The sequence below is a fragment of the Rana temporaria genome, chromosome 11, assembly GCF_905171775.1.
Source record: "Rana temporaria chromosome 11, aRanTem1.1, whole genome shotgun sequence".
NCBI lineage: Eukaryota > Metazoa > Chordata > Amphibia > Anura > Ranidae > Rana > Rana temporaria.
The window spans coordinates 56,376,165-56,394,166 of record NC_053499.1 but is presented as its reverse complement, the minus strand read 5'-3'; the positions used below and the strand labels follow the sequence as shown (position 1 = coordinate 56,394,166).

The 18,002-nt window shown below is 44.6% G+C and overlaps 1 protein-coding gene across 1 annotated transcript in view; it reads right to left on the bottom strand.

Annotated features, from left to right (window-relative positions):
• Positions 1 to 7,304, bottom strand: part of SNX15 (sorting nexin 15) — a 32,964-nt gene extending 25,660 nt beyond the window's left edge. The window contains exon 1 of the mRNA XM_040328571.1: positions 7,121 to 7,304. Within this exon, the coding sequence (XP_040184505.1) occupies positions 7,121 to 7,219 (99 nt within the window). The 5' untranslated portion in view covers positions 7,220 to 7,304. The remainder of the gene's footprint in view (positions 1 to 7,120) is intronic.
• Between the last annotated feature and the right edge of the window lie 10,698 nt (positions 7,305 to 18,002).

Below are 18,002 nucleotides of genomic sequence, written 5' to 3'. Positions count from 1 at the left end.
CTATTTACCCTACGCCTCCGCAACTTAGACGGGCAAGTGCAGTATTCACAAAGCACTTGCTCCGTAAGTTGCGGCGGTGTAGCGTAAATGAGCCAGTGGGCGTGTTTTATGGAAATGAGCCGTGACCCCACGTAAATGCCTTACGAACGGCGCATGCGCGCGCATGCTCAATATCACGTTGAATTTTCTCCGTAATTTACGCCGGCTCAATGCTTAGTCGACGTGAACGTAACCTACGCCCATCCCCATTCACGTAAAAAGATACGCTTGCCGACGTCCATACTTTGCATTGGCTGCGCCTCATATAGCAGGGGTAACTTTACGCCGGACGTAAGGCTAATGTAAACGGCGTAGCGGGCACAAGTACGTTCGTGAATTGGCGTATCTACCTAATTTACATATTCGACGCGTAAATCTACGGAAGCGCCCCTAGCGGCCAGCGTAAATATGCACCCAGGATACGACGGCGTAGGAGACTTACGCCGCTCGTATCTAGGCAACAGTGAGGCGTATCTGATTCTATGAATCAGGCGCAGAGATGCGACGCCTCACATTCGGACTTACGACGGCGTATCAGGATATACGCCGTCGTAAGTCCTTTGTGAATCTGGCCCCATGTCACAAAGCTCAAATCATCTCAAACATGACAATGAGGTCACTGTACTCCAATGGCCTCCACAGTCACCACATCTCAATCCAATAGGGCAAATTTGGGATGTGGTGGAACAGGAGATTCACATCATGGATGTGCAGCCAACAAATCTGCAGCAACTGCGCGATCCTATCATATCAATATGGACCAAAATCTCGGAGGAATGTTTCCAACACCTTGTTCAGTCTTTGCCACAAAGAATTAAAGCGGAGTTCCACCTAAAAATGGAACTTCCGCTTAATCCACTCCTCGCCCCCTTACATGCCACATTTGGTATGTCATTTTTTGGGGGGGGGGAGTGGGGGGGTCAGGAGGAGTGGGAATTCCTGTCCCACTTCCTCCTTCCGCCGAGGGGCTGGTATGGCGAATAGCTTAATCGCCTTATTGCAGCCCCTCCCTGTAGGCGAGCGACTGTTCAATCGGACGGCGCCGCGCCGCTCGTGCATGCGCAATGGGTGCCCGGCCATGAAGCCGAAAGCTGTCACGGCCAGGTGTCCACACTTGGAATGAAGACGCCGGCGAGGGGGGGCGAGGAGCGGAGCCCCGGCCGACGTGTCGCTGGAACCGTGGAGCAGGTAAGTGTCTGTTTATTAAAAGCCAGCAGCTACACTTTTTGTAGCTGCTGACTTTTAATAAACTTAAAAAAAGTCTGGAACACCCCTTTAAGACAGTTCTCAAGGCAAAAGGGGGTCCAACCCGGTACTAGCAAGGTGTACCTAATAAAGTGGCCAGTGAGTGTACATGGGGACAGATCAGAGCACCCCATATACAGTGAGGAAAATAAGTATTTGAACACCCTGCTATTTTGCAAGTTCTCCCACTTGGAAATCATGGAGGGGTCTGAAATTGTCATCGTAGGTGCATGTCCACTGTGAGAGACATAATCAAAAAAAAAAAATCCAGAAATCACAATTTATGATTTTTTAACTATTTATTTGTATGATACAGCTGCAAATAAGTATTTGAACACCTGTCTATCAGCTAGAATTCTGACCCTCAAAGACCTGTTAGTCTGCCTTTAAAATGTCCACCTCCACTCCATTTATTATCCTAAATTAGATGCACCTGTTTGAGGTCATTAGCTGCATAAAGACACCTGTCCACCCCATACAATCAGTAAGAATCCAACTACTAACATGGCCAAGACCAAAGAGCTGTCCAAAGACACTAGAGACAAAATTGTACACCTCCACAAGGCTGGAAAGGGCTACGGGGAAATTGCCAAGCAGCTTGGTGAAAAAAGATCCACTGTTGGAGCAATCATTAGAAAATGGAAGAAGCTAAACATGACTGTCAATCTCCCTCGGACTGGGGCTCCATGCAAAATCTCACCTCGTGGGGTCTCAATGATCCTAAGAAAGGTGAGAAATCAGCCGAGGACTACACGGGAGGAGCTGGTCAACGACCTGAAAAGAGCTGGGACCACCGTTTCCAAGGTTACTGTTGGTAATACACTAAGACGTCATGGTTTGAAATCATGCATGGCACGGAAGGTTCCCCTGCTTAAACCAGCACATGTCAAGGCCCGTCTTAAGTTTGCCAATGACCATTTGGATGATCCAGAGGAGTCATGGGAGAAAGTCATGTGGTCAGATGAGACCAAAATAGAACTTTTTGGTCAATTCCACTAACCGTGTTTGGAGGAAGAAGAATGATGAGTACCATCCCAAGAACACCATCCCTACTGTGAAGCATGGGGGTGGTAGTATCATGCTTTGGGGGTGTTTTTCTGCACATGGGACAGGGCGACTGCACTGTATTAAGGAGAGGATGACCGGGGCCATGTATTGCAAGATTTTGGGCAACAACCTCCTTCCCTCAGTTAGAGCTTTGAAGATGGGTCGAGGCTGGGTCTTCCAACATGACAATGACCCGAAGCACACAGCCAGGATAACCAAGGAGTGGCTCTGTAAGAAGCATATCAAGGTTCTGGCGTGGCCTAGCCAGTCTCCAGACCTAAACCCAATAGAGAATCTTTGGAGGGAGCTCAAACTCCGTGTTTCTCAGCGACAGCCCAGAAACCTGACTGATCTAGAGAAGATCTGTGTGGAGGAGTGGGCCAAAATCCCTCCTCCAGTGTGTGCAAACCTGGTGAAAAACTACAAGAAACGTTTGACCTCTGTAATTGCAAACAAAGGCTACTGTACAAAATATTAACATTGTTTTTCTCAGGTGTTCAAATACTTATTTGCAGCTGTATCATACAAATAAATAGTTAAAAAAATCATACATTGTGATTTCTGGATTTTTTTTTTGATTATGTCTCTCACAGTGGACATGCACCTACGATAACAATTTCAGACCCCTCCATGATTTCCAAGTGGGAGAACTTGCAAAATAGCAGGGTGTTCAAATACTTATTTTCATCACTGTAGGAGGACAGGTCCTCAATCCTTGTATATTATATGGGGACAGATCAGAGCACCCTATATAGGAGGACAGGTCCTCTATCCTTGTATATTATATGGGGACAGATCAGAGCACCCCATAGAGGAGGACAGGTCCTCTATCCTTGTATATTACATGGGGACAGATCAGAGCACCCCATAGAGGAGGACAGGTCCTCTATCCTTGTATATTATATGGGGACAGATCAGAGCACCCCATAGAGGAGACAATCTTTCCACCCTCCTGTGCCATGGATCAGATGTATGTAATGAGATCAGAGCACATAAGAAGACAGGAGGTCCTCCTCACTTCCCCATATGACAGGTCCTCTTCCCTCCTCCTGTCTCATATATGGGGTGTTCAGATATCTCTGTAATGATCAGTGTTGTAGATCTCCCTGTAGTGATCAGTGTTGTAGATCTCCCTGTAGTGATCAGTGATGTAGATCTCCCTGTAGTGATCAGTGATGTGTAGATCTCCCTGTAGTGATCAGTGATGTGTAGATCTCCCTGTAGTGATCAGTGATGTGTAGATCTCCCTGTAGTGATCAGTGTTGTAGATCTCCCTGTAGTGATCAGTGTTGTAGATCTCCCTGTAGTGATCAGTGTTGTAGATCTCTCTGTAGTGATCAGTGTTAGAGATCTCCCTGTAGTGATCAGTGTTGTAGATCTCCCTGTAGTGATCAGTGTTGTAGATCTCCCTGTAGTGATCAGTGTTGTAGATCTCCCTGTAGTGATCAGTGTTGTAGATCTCTCTGTAGTGATCAGTGTTGGAGATCTCCCTGTAGTGATCAGTGTTGGAGATCTCCCTGTAGTGATCAGTGTTGTAGATCTCCCTGTAGTGATCAGTGTTGTAGATCTCTCTGTAGTGATCAGTGTTGTAGATCTCCCTGTAGTGATCAGTGATGTAGATCTCCCTGTAGTGATCAGTGTTGTAGATCTCCCTGTAGTGATCAGTGTTGTAGATCTCCCTGTAGTGATCAGTGATGTGTAGATCTCCCTGTAGTGATCAGTGATGTAGATCTCCCTGTAGTGATCAGTGATGTAGATCTCCCTGTAGTGATCAGTGATGTGTAGATCTCCCTGTAGTGATCAGTGATGTAGATCTCTCTGTAGTGATCAGTGATGTGTAGATCTCCCTGTAGTGATCAGTGATGTGTAGATCTCCCTGTAGTGATCAGTGTTGTAGATCTCCCTGTAGTGATCAGTGATGTAGATCTCTCTGTAGTGATCAGTGTTGTAGATCTCTCTGTAGTGATCAGTGTTGGAGATCTCCCTGTAGTGATCAGTGATGTGTAGATCTCCCTGTAGTGATCAGTGATGTGTAGATCTCCCTGTAGTGATCAGTGTTGTAGATCTCCCTGTAGTGATCAGTGTTGTAGATCTCCCTGTAGTGATCAGTGTTGTAGATCTCCCTGTAGTGATCTGTGTTGTAGATCTCCCTGTAGTGATCTGTGTTGTAGATCTCCCTGTAGTGATCAGTGTTGTAGATCTCCCTGTAGTGATCTGTGTTGTAGATCTCCCTGTAGTGATCTGTGTTGTAGATCTCCCTGTAGTGATCAGTGATGTGTAGATCTCTCTGTAGTGATCAGTGTTGTAGATCTCCCTGTAGTGATCAGTGTTGTAGATCTCCCTGTAGTGATCAGTGATGTGTAGATCTCCCTGTAGTGATCAGTGATGTAGATCTCCCTGTAGTGATCAGTGATGTAGATCTCTGTAGTGATCAGTGTTGTAGATCTCCCTGTAGTGATCAGTGATGTGTAGATCTCCCTGTAGTGATCAGTGTTGTAGATCTCCCTGTAGTGATCAGTGATGTAGATCTCCCTGTAGTGATCAGTGATGTAGATCTCCCTGTAGTGATCAGTGATGTAGATCTCCCTGTAGTGATCAGTGATGTAGATCTCCCTGTAGTGATCAGTGATGTGTAGATCTCCCTGTAGTGATCAGTGTTGTAGATCTCCCTGTAGTGATCAGTGATGTAGATCTCCCTGTAGTGATCAGTGATGTAGATCTCCCTGTAGTGATCAGTGTTGTAGATCTCCCTGTAGTGATCAGTGATCAGTGTTGTAGATCTCCCTGTAGTGATCAGTGTTGTAGATCTCTCTGTAGTGATCAGTGATGTAGATCTCCCTGTAGTGATCAGTGATGTAGATCTCCCTGTAGTGATCAGTGTTGTAGATCTCCCTGTAGTGATCAGTGATCAGTGTTGTAGATCTCCCTGTAGTGATCAGTGTTGTAGATCTCTCTGTAGTGATCAGTGTTGTAGATCTCTCTGTAGTGATCAGTGATGTAGATCTCCCTGTAGTGATCAGTGATCAGTGTTGTAGATCTCCCTGTAGTGATCAGTGTTGTAGATCTCTCTGTAGTGATCAGTGTTGTAGATCTCCCTGTAGTGATCAGTGATGTGTAGATCTCCCTGTAGTGATCAGTGTTGTAGATCTCCCTGTAGTGATCAGTGATGTAGATCTCTCTGTAGTGATCAGTGATGTAGATCTCTCTGTAGTGATCAGTGATGTAGATCTCCCTGTAGTGATCAGTGTTGTAGATCTCTCTGTAGTGATCAGTGTTGTAGATCTCCCTGTAGTGATCAGTGATGTGTAGATCTCCCTGTAGTGATCAGTGTTGTAGATCTCCCTGTAGTGATCAGTGATGTAGATCTCTCTGTAGTGATCAGTGATGTAGATCTCTCTGTAGTGATCAGTGATGTAGATCTCCCTGTAGTGATCAGTGTTGTAGATCTCTCTGTAGTGATCAGTGTTGTAGATCTCCCTGTAGTGATCAGTGATGTAGATCTCTCTGTAGTGATCAGTGATGTAGATCTCCCTGTAGTGATCAGTGTTGTAGATCTCCCTGTAGTGATCAGTGTTGTAGATCTCCCTGTAGTGATCAGTGATGTAGATCTCTCTGTAGTGATCAGTGATGTAGATCTCTCTGTAGTGATCAGTGATGTAGATCTCCCTGTAGTGATCAGTGTTGTAGATCTCTCTGTAGTGATCAGTGTTGTAGATCTCCCTGTAGTGATCAGTGATGTGTAGATCTCCCTGTAGTGATCAGTGTTGTAGATCTCCCTGTAGTGATCAGTGTTGTAGATCTCCCTGTAGTGATCAGTGTTGTAGATCTCTCTGTAGTGATCAGTGTTGTAGATCTCCCTGTAGTGATCAGTGTTGTAGATCTCCCTGTAGTGATCAGTGTTGTAGATCTCCCTGTAGTGATCAGTGTTGTAGATCTCTCTGTAGTGATCAGTGTTGTAGATCTCCCTGTAGTGATCAGTGATGTGTAGATCTCCCTGTAGTGATCAGTGTTGTAGATCTCCCTGTAGTGATCAGTGTTGTAGATCTCCCTGTAGTGATCAGTGTTGTAGATCTCCCTGTAGTGATCAGTGTTGTAGATCTCTCTGTAGTGATCAGTGTTGTAGATCTCCCTGTAGTGATCAGTGATGTGTAGATCTCCCTGTAGTGATCAGTGTTGTAGATCTCCCTGTAGTGATCAGTGATGTAGATCTCTCTGTAGTGATCAGTGATGTAGATCTCTCTGTAGTGATCAGTGATGTAGATCTCCCTGTAGTGATCAGTGTTGTAGATCTCCCTGTAGTGATCAGTGATGTAGATCTCTCTGTAGTGATCAGTGATGTAGATCTCCCTGTAGTGATCAGTGTTGTAGATCTCCCTGTAGTGATCAGTGTTGTAGATCTCTCTGTAGTGATCAGTGTTGTAGATCTCCCTGTAGTGATCAGTGTTGTAGATCTCCCTGTAGTGATCAGTGTTGTAGATCTCCCTGTAGTGATCAGTGTTGTAGATCTCTCTGTAGTGATCAGTGTTGTAGATCTCCCTGTAGTGATCAGTGATGTGTAGATCTCCCTGTAGTGATCAGTGTTGTAGATCTCCCTGTAGTGATCAGTGTTGTAGATCTCCCTGTAGTGATCAGTGTTGTAGATCTCCCTGTAGTGATCAGTGATGATGATGAGTATTTCCTGATCCCCCTGTAGCGGGGCGGAGTAGTCCCGGGTAAGTCCCGGTAGCGGGCAGTGAGGAGCACAGGGGACACACACTCTATGGGGTCACACAGCGGAGGGTTTCCTTACCTCAGCCATTACTTTGTACTCTGTGAATCCTTTGGGGTTGGTTCGGGTCTCGGTCACGTGATACCTCCGGTCATACTGATCGCGGACAGCCCGGGACATCTTACCCCGGACACAATGTCACTTCTGCCACTTTAAGACAGCGAGCTTCAGGTGACCACATCGAGCATGCGCAGTGGATTGGACTTGCCATCCGGCAGCTGTGCAGTACGGAACGGCGTAAGGATACAGGAAGACGGGAGGCTGCCAACCACGAGTTCTACGCATGCGCACTGCACTTGTCAGCTGGGCAGCCAATGAACTCGTCCAGGCTGCCCGGTAATGGACTGGTAATGGACAAAGGAGATGTGGTGTGTGGTCAGTCCATGTGATATAATGATGACAGGTCACAGCAATGTAATAACTAAAGGGTTGTGTTCTGGTTTTGGATTAATCTTAGGGAAATTTCATCTTCTATTTGTGTCCTGCTTGTCATTATCACTGAAAGCGAAAGATAATCCCATATATTGGGTTGTCCCCAGCATAGGATCTTCCAATGGTGACAACCAGGGATTTCCTCTTTGGTTATGGGACAGGAAGTGAAGGGAGACACCCCAATGGGGACACAGAAGGCAAAACAAAACTGACAGGACTTATAACTCTCTCTTACACTAAACTGAAACAATAAATAAAAATTGCCTATAGTTATTATTTAAAAAAAAATCCAATCAGTCCACCAAGTGCTTTCCTGCTTTCTGTTTAGATCTGGAGATGAAGGAATTCTCTACTCACAATTCTGTAGCCTTGGATGACATTGTTATTTCTCTCTCAATGGTTTGTATTGATTTTATCATTAAAAATTGTTGAAACAATAACATGAGGACATCTGGATGCATTCCAATACAGTAAAACCTTGGATTGTGAGAATAATTTGTTCCAGAAACATGCTTGTAATCCAAAGCACTTGTATATCAAAGCATTTTTTTTTACAGGGTATAAAAGAGAAGAGAGGCGCCTCTAAGTGTAGCAATATGTTACTAAATGTACCTTCATTAACTACTTGCCGACCTGCCGCCGTCATTTACGGCGGCAGGTCGGCTCCCCTGCGCGAGAGCCTGTAGCTATAAGTCGGCTCTTGCACAGGCCTCTAGGGGCGCGTGCGCGCCCCCCGACTCCCGTGCCCGGCAGGCACGATCTCCGCCAGGCACCCGCGATCGCTCGTTACAGAGCGAGGACCGGGAGCTGTGTGTGTAAACACACAGCCCGCGGTCCTGTCAGGGAGAGAAATGCTCTTCTGTTCATACAATGTATAAAAAGCGATCGGTCATTTCCCCTAGTGAGGCCACCCCCCCTACAGTTAGAACACACCCAGGGAACATACTTAACCCCTTCCCCGCCCCCTAGTGTTAACCCCTTAATTTTTATAGTAATCCAATGCATTTTTATAGCACTGAACGCTATAAAAATACCAATGGTTCCAAAAATGTGTCAAAAGTGTCCGAAGTGTCCGCCATAATGTCGCGGTAACGGAAAAAAAAATCGCTGATCGTCGCCATTACTAGTAAAAAAAATTATTAATAAAAATGCCATAAAAATACCCCCTATTTTGTAAACGCTATAACTTTTGCGCAAACCAATCAACAAACGCTTATTGCTTTTTTTTTACGAAAAATAGGTAGAAGAATACGTATCGGCCTAACCTGAGGAAAAAAACGTTTTTATATATATTTTTGGGGGATATTTATTATCGCAAAAAGTAATAAATATTCATTTTTTTCAAAATTGTCGCTCTATTTTTGTTTAAAGAGCAAAAAATAAAAACCGCAGAGGCGATCAAATACCACCAAAAGAAAGCTCTATTTGTGGGGAAAAAAGGATGACAATTTTGTTTGGGAGCCACGTTGCACGACCGCGCAATTGTCAGTTAAAGCGACGCAGTGCCGAATCGCAAAAAGTGCTCTGGTCTTTGACCAGCAATATGGTCCGGGGGTTAAGTGGTTAAATGTAACCATATTGCTAAACTTAGCGGCTCCTCTCTTCTCTTTTATACTCAGTTGTGACATGGCGCTACTCTTATATCAAGACATTGCTTGTATATCAAGGCAAAATGTATTAAAACATTTTGCTTGTCTTGCAAAATGCTCTCAAACCAAGTTACTCTCAAACCAAGGTTTTACTGTATAATAAAATGAAAGCAGAACTTTACCCATAATAATTGGTTAAAGCGGGAGTTCACCCATTTGTAAAAAAAAAATTCTTCTCCCCTTAGCTTCCTGCTCGTTTTGTCTAGGGGAATCGGCTATTTGTATTAAAATATGAGCAGTACTTACCGTTTTCGAGATGCATCTTCTTCCGTCGCTTCCGGGTATGGGTCTTCGGGAGCGGGCGTTCCTTCTTGATTGACAGGCTTCCGACGGTCGCATCCATCGCGTTACTCGCAGCCGAAAGAAGCCGAACGTCGGTGCGGCTCTATACTGCGCCTGCGCACCGACGTTCGGCTTCTTTCGGAAAATCGTGACGCGATGGATGCGACCGTCGGAAGCCTCTCGGAAGACTGTCAATCAAGAAGGAACGCCCATTCCCGAAGCCCATACCCGGAAGCGACGGAGAGGATGCATCTCGTAAACGGGTAAGTACTGCACATATTTTAAAACAAATAGCCGATTCCCCTAGACAAAACGAGCAGGAATCTAAGGGGGAAAAGTGCCCTCTAAGGGTGAACCCCCGCTTTAAAAACCAATGTTCATTATTGATGTCCACATTAATAAATATACTTCCAGAATTAGTGTGTGCTGTAAATTGCCTCCATCCAGTGTTGCTCTTGTTTCTTCTTCTTTGCTGAAGCCCAGAGCCCCTGAACAAGCAGTAAATCATAAAACCATCGATTTAACAGTTTCACAAAACAGTTACATTCCTGGAATGCCAGGAATGCAAACGGTCACATTTCCTTGTGTCCTCAACCAAACTGTCAAACCATCAAATGTTTGGTGTCATGGCTGATCACATGTGCAGCACCACGGCAGTTGCAGATCAAACAGAAGCAGCTTCCTTGTGTGTAAAGAATAGAAGGGTTTAGTTCCGATTTAAGGCTGTCAGCAGATCGGCCTCTACAAACTGCAGTTTGAGACAGAATTGTATTTATTGTCTGCAAGGCTTCCGAGCTTTCATTTTTGAAAATGCTGATTGTCTGGCTGCAATGCTAACCCCAAGTGCTAACTGAATGGAAAGAGATTCACTTATGGCAAAACCCATCCTTCACTTAGGAAGAAATCCGTAAGCCTAGTACACCTGGCGGTTACCTAGAGTGATGTTAATGCAGCAATCTACCCATTGTGTAGTGAAAGGGGAACGCCCCCCCCTCCAACCAGAACACACTGGTCAGCGCTTGCAGCCATTGGTTGACAACGCTGATCAGACGCTGGTTTTCCAGCATTCTTGTGAGAACAGCTTCTGTCCGACAGGCAGATGTTTACATGGGTCAAAACTCAAAAGTCAACCGGTTTCTACTGCACTGGCCGATTTCGGCAGATATTCGGCCTCCTCCTACCGATCCTGCCTAACCTGTAAAGACCTGTGTACTTATTTATTTTTATTCCGCTCTGGTCACATGATCCTGCAGCTCCGGCTATTCTGTGTCAGCAAGCGGTGGCTGCAGGGGAGAGTAGGGAGCGCCGACATGGGGTGGGCCATGGGAGCTCATGGGTGACATCAAAGCTCCTGGAATTCCCAGCCGTTGCAGAGTGATCCCTTACACAGGGGATCTTGGGCTATGGAAGCATGTAGGCCAGACCAGATTGTACCGCCGCACGACTAAATACGTCGGCAGAATGGCACGGCTGGGCATATGGACGTACAGGTACGTCCCCTTTAAGAAGCCCAGCCATGGGTCGCGAGAACGGCGCGTTTGCTCCCCCTGTCCTGTGCTGCGGGACCCGCGGACCCCTTCGCCGCCGGTGTCCCACGATCGGGTCACAGAGCTAAAGAACGGGGAGAGGCAAGTGTAAACAAATCTCTCCCCGTACTTCCTAGTGAGCCTGTCACTGATCGTCTGTTCCCTGTCATAGGTAACGACGATCAGTGACGTCACGCGTCCAGCCACGCCCTCCTACAGTAAGAAACACACATTAGGGAACACTTAACCCTTACAGCACCCCCTACAGGTTAACCCCTTCACTGCCAGTGTCATTTTCACAGTGCATTTTTATAGCACCGTTTGCTGTAAAAAAAAAAAGACAATAGTCCCAAAATATTGTCAAAAGTATCCGATGTGTGCGCCATAATGTCGCAGTCACGATAAAAATCACTGATCGCCGCCATTACTAGTAAAAAATGAATTATTAATAAAATGCCATAAAACTATCCCCTATTTTGAAGACACTATAACTGTTACGCAAACTGATTGGTATTGCGATTTTTTTTACCAAAAATAAGTAGAAGAATAAGTATCGGCCTAAACTGAGGAAAAAACATTTTTTTTGTAATATATTTTTGGGGGATATTTATTATAGCAAAAAGTAAAAAATATTGTTTTTTTTTCAAAATTGTCGCTCTATTTCTAATAAAAACCGCAGAGGTGATCAAATATCACCAAAAGAAAGCTCTATTTGTGGCGGAAAAAAAAGGACGTCAATTTTGTTTGGAAGCCACATCGCATGACCGCGAAATTGTCAGTTAAAGCGACGCAGTGCCGAAACACAAAAAGGGGCCCGGTCCTTTAGCTGCATAACGGTTCGGGCGTAAGTGGTTAAAAAATAAATAAAACATTTGTACACAGTTCTTTTTTTTACAAAAGGGAATGCAGGGCATAGATGGTTTGAATCTCAGTCAGTTCAGCAGGAAACAGTCGAGATTCAATCCATGTATGGGCAGGTTGATTGTATCCAAGTCAATAAATCGATCGACTTGGGTACAACCAGCATGCTGGATTCCTAGCGTACAATTACTGCCAACAGCTATAGCTGCTAGCAATAATAAGTGTTCTCCCAGCAGGGACAGCTCCCTGCGCCCGCCCCGACTGTATGGATAGGGGAATCAAATGATTTAACGATTTTCTTTCATGCAACTTGTGGTTATCTATGGCCTGCCTTAAGCCTAGTACTGTACACACAGCATGAATGTCGCACGACATCGGCCTATTCAATAGAAACCAACCAAAATTCAGCCCATGTGTACGGCAGCTGGATGTTTAGCCAGCTTCTGTCGAAGGGTCATGACCGAAAAAGGTCTGCTGACCAGATTATTCTGCCCCCCCCCCCCCACTAGAATAATCTGGTCAGCAGACCTTTTTCGGCTTTGTGTAATCAACACAAAGGGGTTGATTTACTAAATGCAAATACACTGTGTACTTTGCAGTTGCTCCAGAGCTCAGTAAATGAGCAAAAGCTCTGCTGACTTCCATCATATGCAAGCAAAAATGTATTTTATTTATTTTTTTACCCAATTTATTAAGTTCTGTAGCAACTGCACAGTCTATTTGTCTTTAGTAAATCAAACCCAATAGCACAGAGGTGATCGCTGTACTATCATCAGATTCTTAGTAGAGCGCCTCTGACCTAAGCTGTCAAAAAAAAAATAGTAGGGTGCACGAGGCTTTACCACCACTTTAAGGTGCCTATACTTCAACTGCCACTTCCCTATTGTTCAGGTTCCTGCCAAAGCATTGCAGAGTCCCACTGGAAATTGCTATACAAAGTGCAGAACTTGAGTAATGCCTCCCCAATGACTCACAGCTCATGAAGATGAATCGGTAGAGGTGTTGTGTAAAGCATCGGAATGCATACCGATGTATGCTTCCAACGTGGATCTCGGGGGAGGAATTATGGAAGCTCATCACACTGTATGGACCCGTTTATGGCCCTGTGAATAAAGCCTTAGTGTGCGGAGATAGTGACTGAGAAAGTACTAAAGAAATAAGATCCAGCCTTTAAATGGCTATTTAGGGCTCTTTCACATGGGCATCTAAAACACCACTCTTGGATGTGTGCAATATATAGTTTTGAATGCAGAACTATAGGAATCAATGGGGCCATACACATAGCTGTGTCTACAAACAGTAATGTGCACCACGTTTAGCAGGCTAAAAGAAAAAAAGGGAAGTAGGACACAGCTGCTAGCAGAGTGGTACTTTTCTGCAGCATGTAATAAATACGTATTTGGGGCTTTCAGAGTACTCAAAAAAGGTATTTACAGGCATTGCTAGGTACCTGCATTATACCATAGTCCTTCAGCCAGTTTATATTAAAGCGGTTCTCCACCCTAAAGTGGAGTCCCGCTGATCGGAACCCTCCCCCCCTCCGGTGTCACATTTGACACCTTTCAGGGGGGAGGGGGGGTGCAGATACCTGTCTAAAGACAGGTATTTGCACCCACTTCCGGCCACACGCTACGGGCAAAAGACAGGTTTTTCTGACTTCCCGTCTTTCGCCCGTTGTGTGCTGGGAACACTCAGCTCCCAGCACACAGCGTGTGAGCCAATCGGCGGGCGCAGCGCGACTCGCGCATGCGCCGTAGGGAACCGGGCAGTGAAGCAGCAGCGCTTCACTTCCTGGTTCCCTCAGCGTGGATGGCGGGGGGAGCAGCAGAGAGACGAGCGATCGCTCGTGCTCTGCTGTGATCAGCGCTGGACTCCAGGACAGGTAAGTGTCCTAATATCAAAAGTCAGCAGCTGCAGTATTTGTAGCTGCTGGCTTTTAATATTTTTTTCCCATGGCACATCCGCTTTAAAGCAGAGCTCACTTCCTGGTTCCCTACTGGGATCGCGCAGCGCAAGCCATGCATGTGCAGTAAGGAACCAGGAAGTGAAGCCTTGTGGCTTCACTTCCTGGTTCCCTACTGCACATGCATGACTCGCACTACGCGATCCAACTGGTCCCTGCTGTCTTCTGAGACCTGTGTGTCTCCCAGAAGACTGCCGGGGGGGGGGGGGGGGTTGATGAAGAAAGTGGCATAGATACCCGCGGGTGGCTCGGGTATCTATTCCCAGAAGTAGGATCAAAATACCTATATTACACAGGTATCTGCTTCCCCCTCCCCCTGAAAGGTGCCATAGTGACACCAGAGGGGGGGGGGGGAGAGGGATTCCAAAAAGCGGAAGTTCCATTTTTGGGTGGAACTCCGCTTTAAACATTTTTAAACCCCATCGGCAAAGGGTCTGCAACATTAGTAGTGCAAGTAGCACAAGTCCAGATTTTCAGCTTTAAAAAAAAAAGGCTAGGCCCACCTTTTGCAACAAACGAAAAAGCACAAAATTTCCTGAATGTACAGCATTGCAATAGTGATCAGTGGATTGCGGGTGCAATGCCAGGCTCTTGCAGACTCTTCTTCCAGCTTTATGTTGCGCTGCACCTATCACTTGTATTAAAAGTGTTTATCAATTTAGTACTTTGTTACTACTAATCATTAGGTAACAGTTGTAATAACTGATTGCCTATAGAGAGGAGGAAAAAAAAAAAAAAGACTCACACAATTAACTTTTTTTTTTTTTTTTTTTTAATAAAGAATAATGTTTGGTCATTTTATATGCAGTTAGAAAATATAAACACACAGTTCCAATTATTATTAATATATTCAGTTTTATTTGGTGTATTATCACTACGTAGGCATAATCCTCAAGCTTGATCTGCATATAAAGAATCAAGATTAGACAATGGGCATGTGAAAAAAATTGTAAATGTCGTTTTTTTTTATAGTGGGGAGGGAAAAAAAAAAAAATGTAGTTTCTTGCAAGACCCGTCTTTCAGCAGACTGTATGGTGATAATGAAACAAGTACTATGAAGTAGAAGGTAAGAAATGTCTGCAGGATCTGCATTCCTGATCTCCGTGTGGCATTAGTAAAGTGCACTTCTAGCAAAACATTTTCCCAATAATAGATAGAGGTGGGAAGAAGGAAAGACATTCAGGATTAAATGACAAAACATAGAGTGGCTAGGCAAAACTGAAAAATGTTTGCTTTGCATTTTAAAATGATTGCCATGTAGGAAAAACAGTTGACTGCGGTTTCTTCATTTCCAAAAGGCGTAGAGCATATAGGAAGAGTCAAAGCCCCAATGGACTTTCAGCTAAATCTGTATCAGGTCAAAATACAAAATGTATGCAATTCATTTTCTTTAAAACAACCCCCCCCCCCCCCCCAAATAAAATAAAAACAGCCACAGCCCAAGGGAAAAAAGTCTGTTGCTTGCAGTTTGTGTGAAAGCAGTGAGCTATCAGGAGTGATCCAATACCTCTGCAGAAAGACCACCACTTCCCCACAGAGAGCAAGGGTTCTTGTTGGCATGGGACAGGCTTTTTTTTACTCAGGCTGTGGCTGCTTTCCAAAGAAAAACTCAAAAAGACATTTCAGCAGGATGTCTGCTAAGGGCCTTGGCACCCGCAGACATTAGATGATTACAGCCATTGTAATAACTGCAATGTTTATAGGTACTGAAACTATTTTGTTTTCGTGAAATTCATTTTATACCTGTTGTATTGTATTGTAGACAAGTGATTGTTTTCAATAGGAATTTGAAATGAGCAAACAGTCCTGCTTGTACAGAAAGTTAGAAGCTTGTTTAGGGGCTCAAAGAAATGGACAACTGTATGCAGCTACATGCACAACCCAGAATGAATGCAGAAATCTGTAGTTCAAGTCAGATCTGTTATTGGCCAACCACACACAGTTTTACAGCCACAGTGCAGGACAGCTGCACAGAATGTGGGAATAAAACCGCCACATTGCTTAGTAAAATCAGCACAGATTACACATAGTAAACATGGTTAGGCATACGTTTAACCCTTTGATTGCCCCAGATGTGAACCCCTTCCCAGTCAGTGTCATTAGTACAGTGTCAGTGTATATTATTAGCACTGATCACTGTATTAGCGTCACTGGAGATGTCAGTGGCAGAGAGCCAGTTCCCACAAAGTGTTAGGCCCCTTTCACACGTGCGGACCGTATGTCCGCTTTTTCATCCATCCGTTTGCAGACGAAAAAGGGACATACATTGGTCCCTATGAGATTACGGGTGTCAGCGGATGAACATCCGCTGACACCCAAACCCGTCCGCCTCCGCAAAGATCCGATTTTACAGACGGAAGAAAACCCTATTTTTCCTTCCGTCTGCGGATCGGATGAACACAGACATACGGTCCGTGTTCATCCGATCCCCCCATAGGGGAGAGCGGAGAAAAGACAGGGTGGTCCCTGCACAGTGTGCGGGGACTGCCCTGTCATCCGTTGGCTCAGCGGGGATCAACGGAGCGATCACCGCTGAGCATACGGAGGCGTATCATTACTGATCCGCCCTGTGTGAAAGGGGCCTTAAGCGTCATATTGCCTGCCGTCCCACTATAAATCCTCGATCATCCCCATTACTAGTATATAAAAAAAAAAAATACAAATTCCAGTATATATCTGATAGTTTGTAGACACTATGGGGGTTATTTACTAAAGGAAAAATCGCATTTACCCTACAAGTATGTTCATAGGTTGGACTTGGACTTGTGTCTTTTTTTCAACTTCACCTACCATGCAACAAGTGCACTTGGAAGTGCAGTTGCTGTATATCTGAGGGCAAGATCTAAATGAAGGGAATCTCTGCAGTTTTTTATCATCCAATCATGTAAATGCTGTTTTTTATTCTTCTTGCATGTCCCCCTCAGATCTACAGTGACTGTACTTCCAAGTGCACTTATAGTGCAAAGTGGATTAGTCTTTAATAAATAAACCCCTATAACTTTCACACAAACCAATCAATATACACTATACGAAAAATCGTTCAAAATTCGATCGTTTAGACCACAGGTGTCAAACCCAAGGCCCGCGGGCTGAATCCGGCCCTCCAGGCCATTTCATGTGACCCTCGCACCTCTTCTGCAGCTGCCGGAGAGCTCCAGCCCTCCTCTGGTCCTCCTCCAGAACCTTACTTTCTGCTTAGAAGCAATGCATCCAGATTCTTCCCAGCAGAAGGAAAGGGGATGCACTGTGATGTAAGGGAGAGTGGGGGACTCAACTTCTGATGGTGGGGTGGCTCTTGACATCTAATGTATGGGGGAGGGGACATCTAATCTTACAGATACAACCGGCCCTTTTGAGGACAATCATAATGCTGATGCTGCCCACAATGAAATTTAGTTTGACACCCCTGGTTTAGACAGTTTGTTCATTTTTCGAACAGTTGATGGGCACAAAATCGATAATCGTTGGGACGTTTTTGAGCCAAAAAAACAAAGGACAAGTTTGGAAATTTTCTGCCGAACGAATGATAAATTGAAAGGTTAATGTGTTTCCCGTCCGAACTGTCTGCACTAGGTATATGTAAAAAAAAAAAAAAAAAAATGTATTTATTTTTTATTTATGTTCACTGAACAATTTATCACTCATTACATGATGGCACCATCGTTTGCGCTGACGACTGATCATTCGTTTTCCGAAATTGGATTCAGACGATTTTTCGTATAGTGTATGGCCAACATTATTGTGATTTTTTTTTTTTTTAAACCATATACATGTAGCAGAATACATTTTGGCCTAAATGTGTGAAGAAATTCGATTTTTAAAGGATATGTTTTATAACAAAAGTAAAAAAACGTTTTTTGTTTTTTTCAAAATGTATGTTTGTTTATTTATAGCACAAAAAAACAAAAAAATACCAGTGGTGATGAACCACCACCAAAAGAAATCTCTATTTGTGGGGGAAAAAAACAAAATTTTGTTTGGGTACAACATTGCATGACGCGCAATTGCCAGGTAATGTAGAGCAGTGCCGAATAGAATAAAAAATGGCCTGGTCATGAAGGAGTTAAAATCTTCCAGAGCTGAAGTGGTTAAAGAGTCCTTGCTTGGAAGACGAGGGGTGCAGCGGATCACTTTGGTGGGTGGGCAAGTGTCATAAAGTACAAATATGCTGCGCATACCTTACACATTAC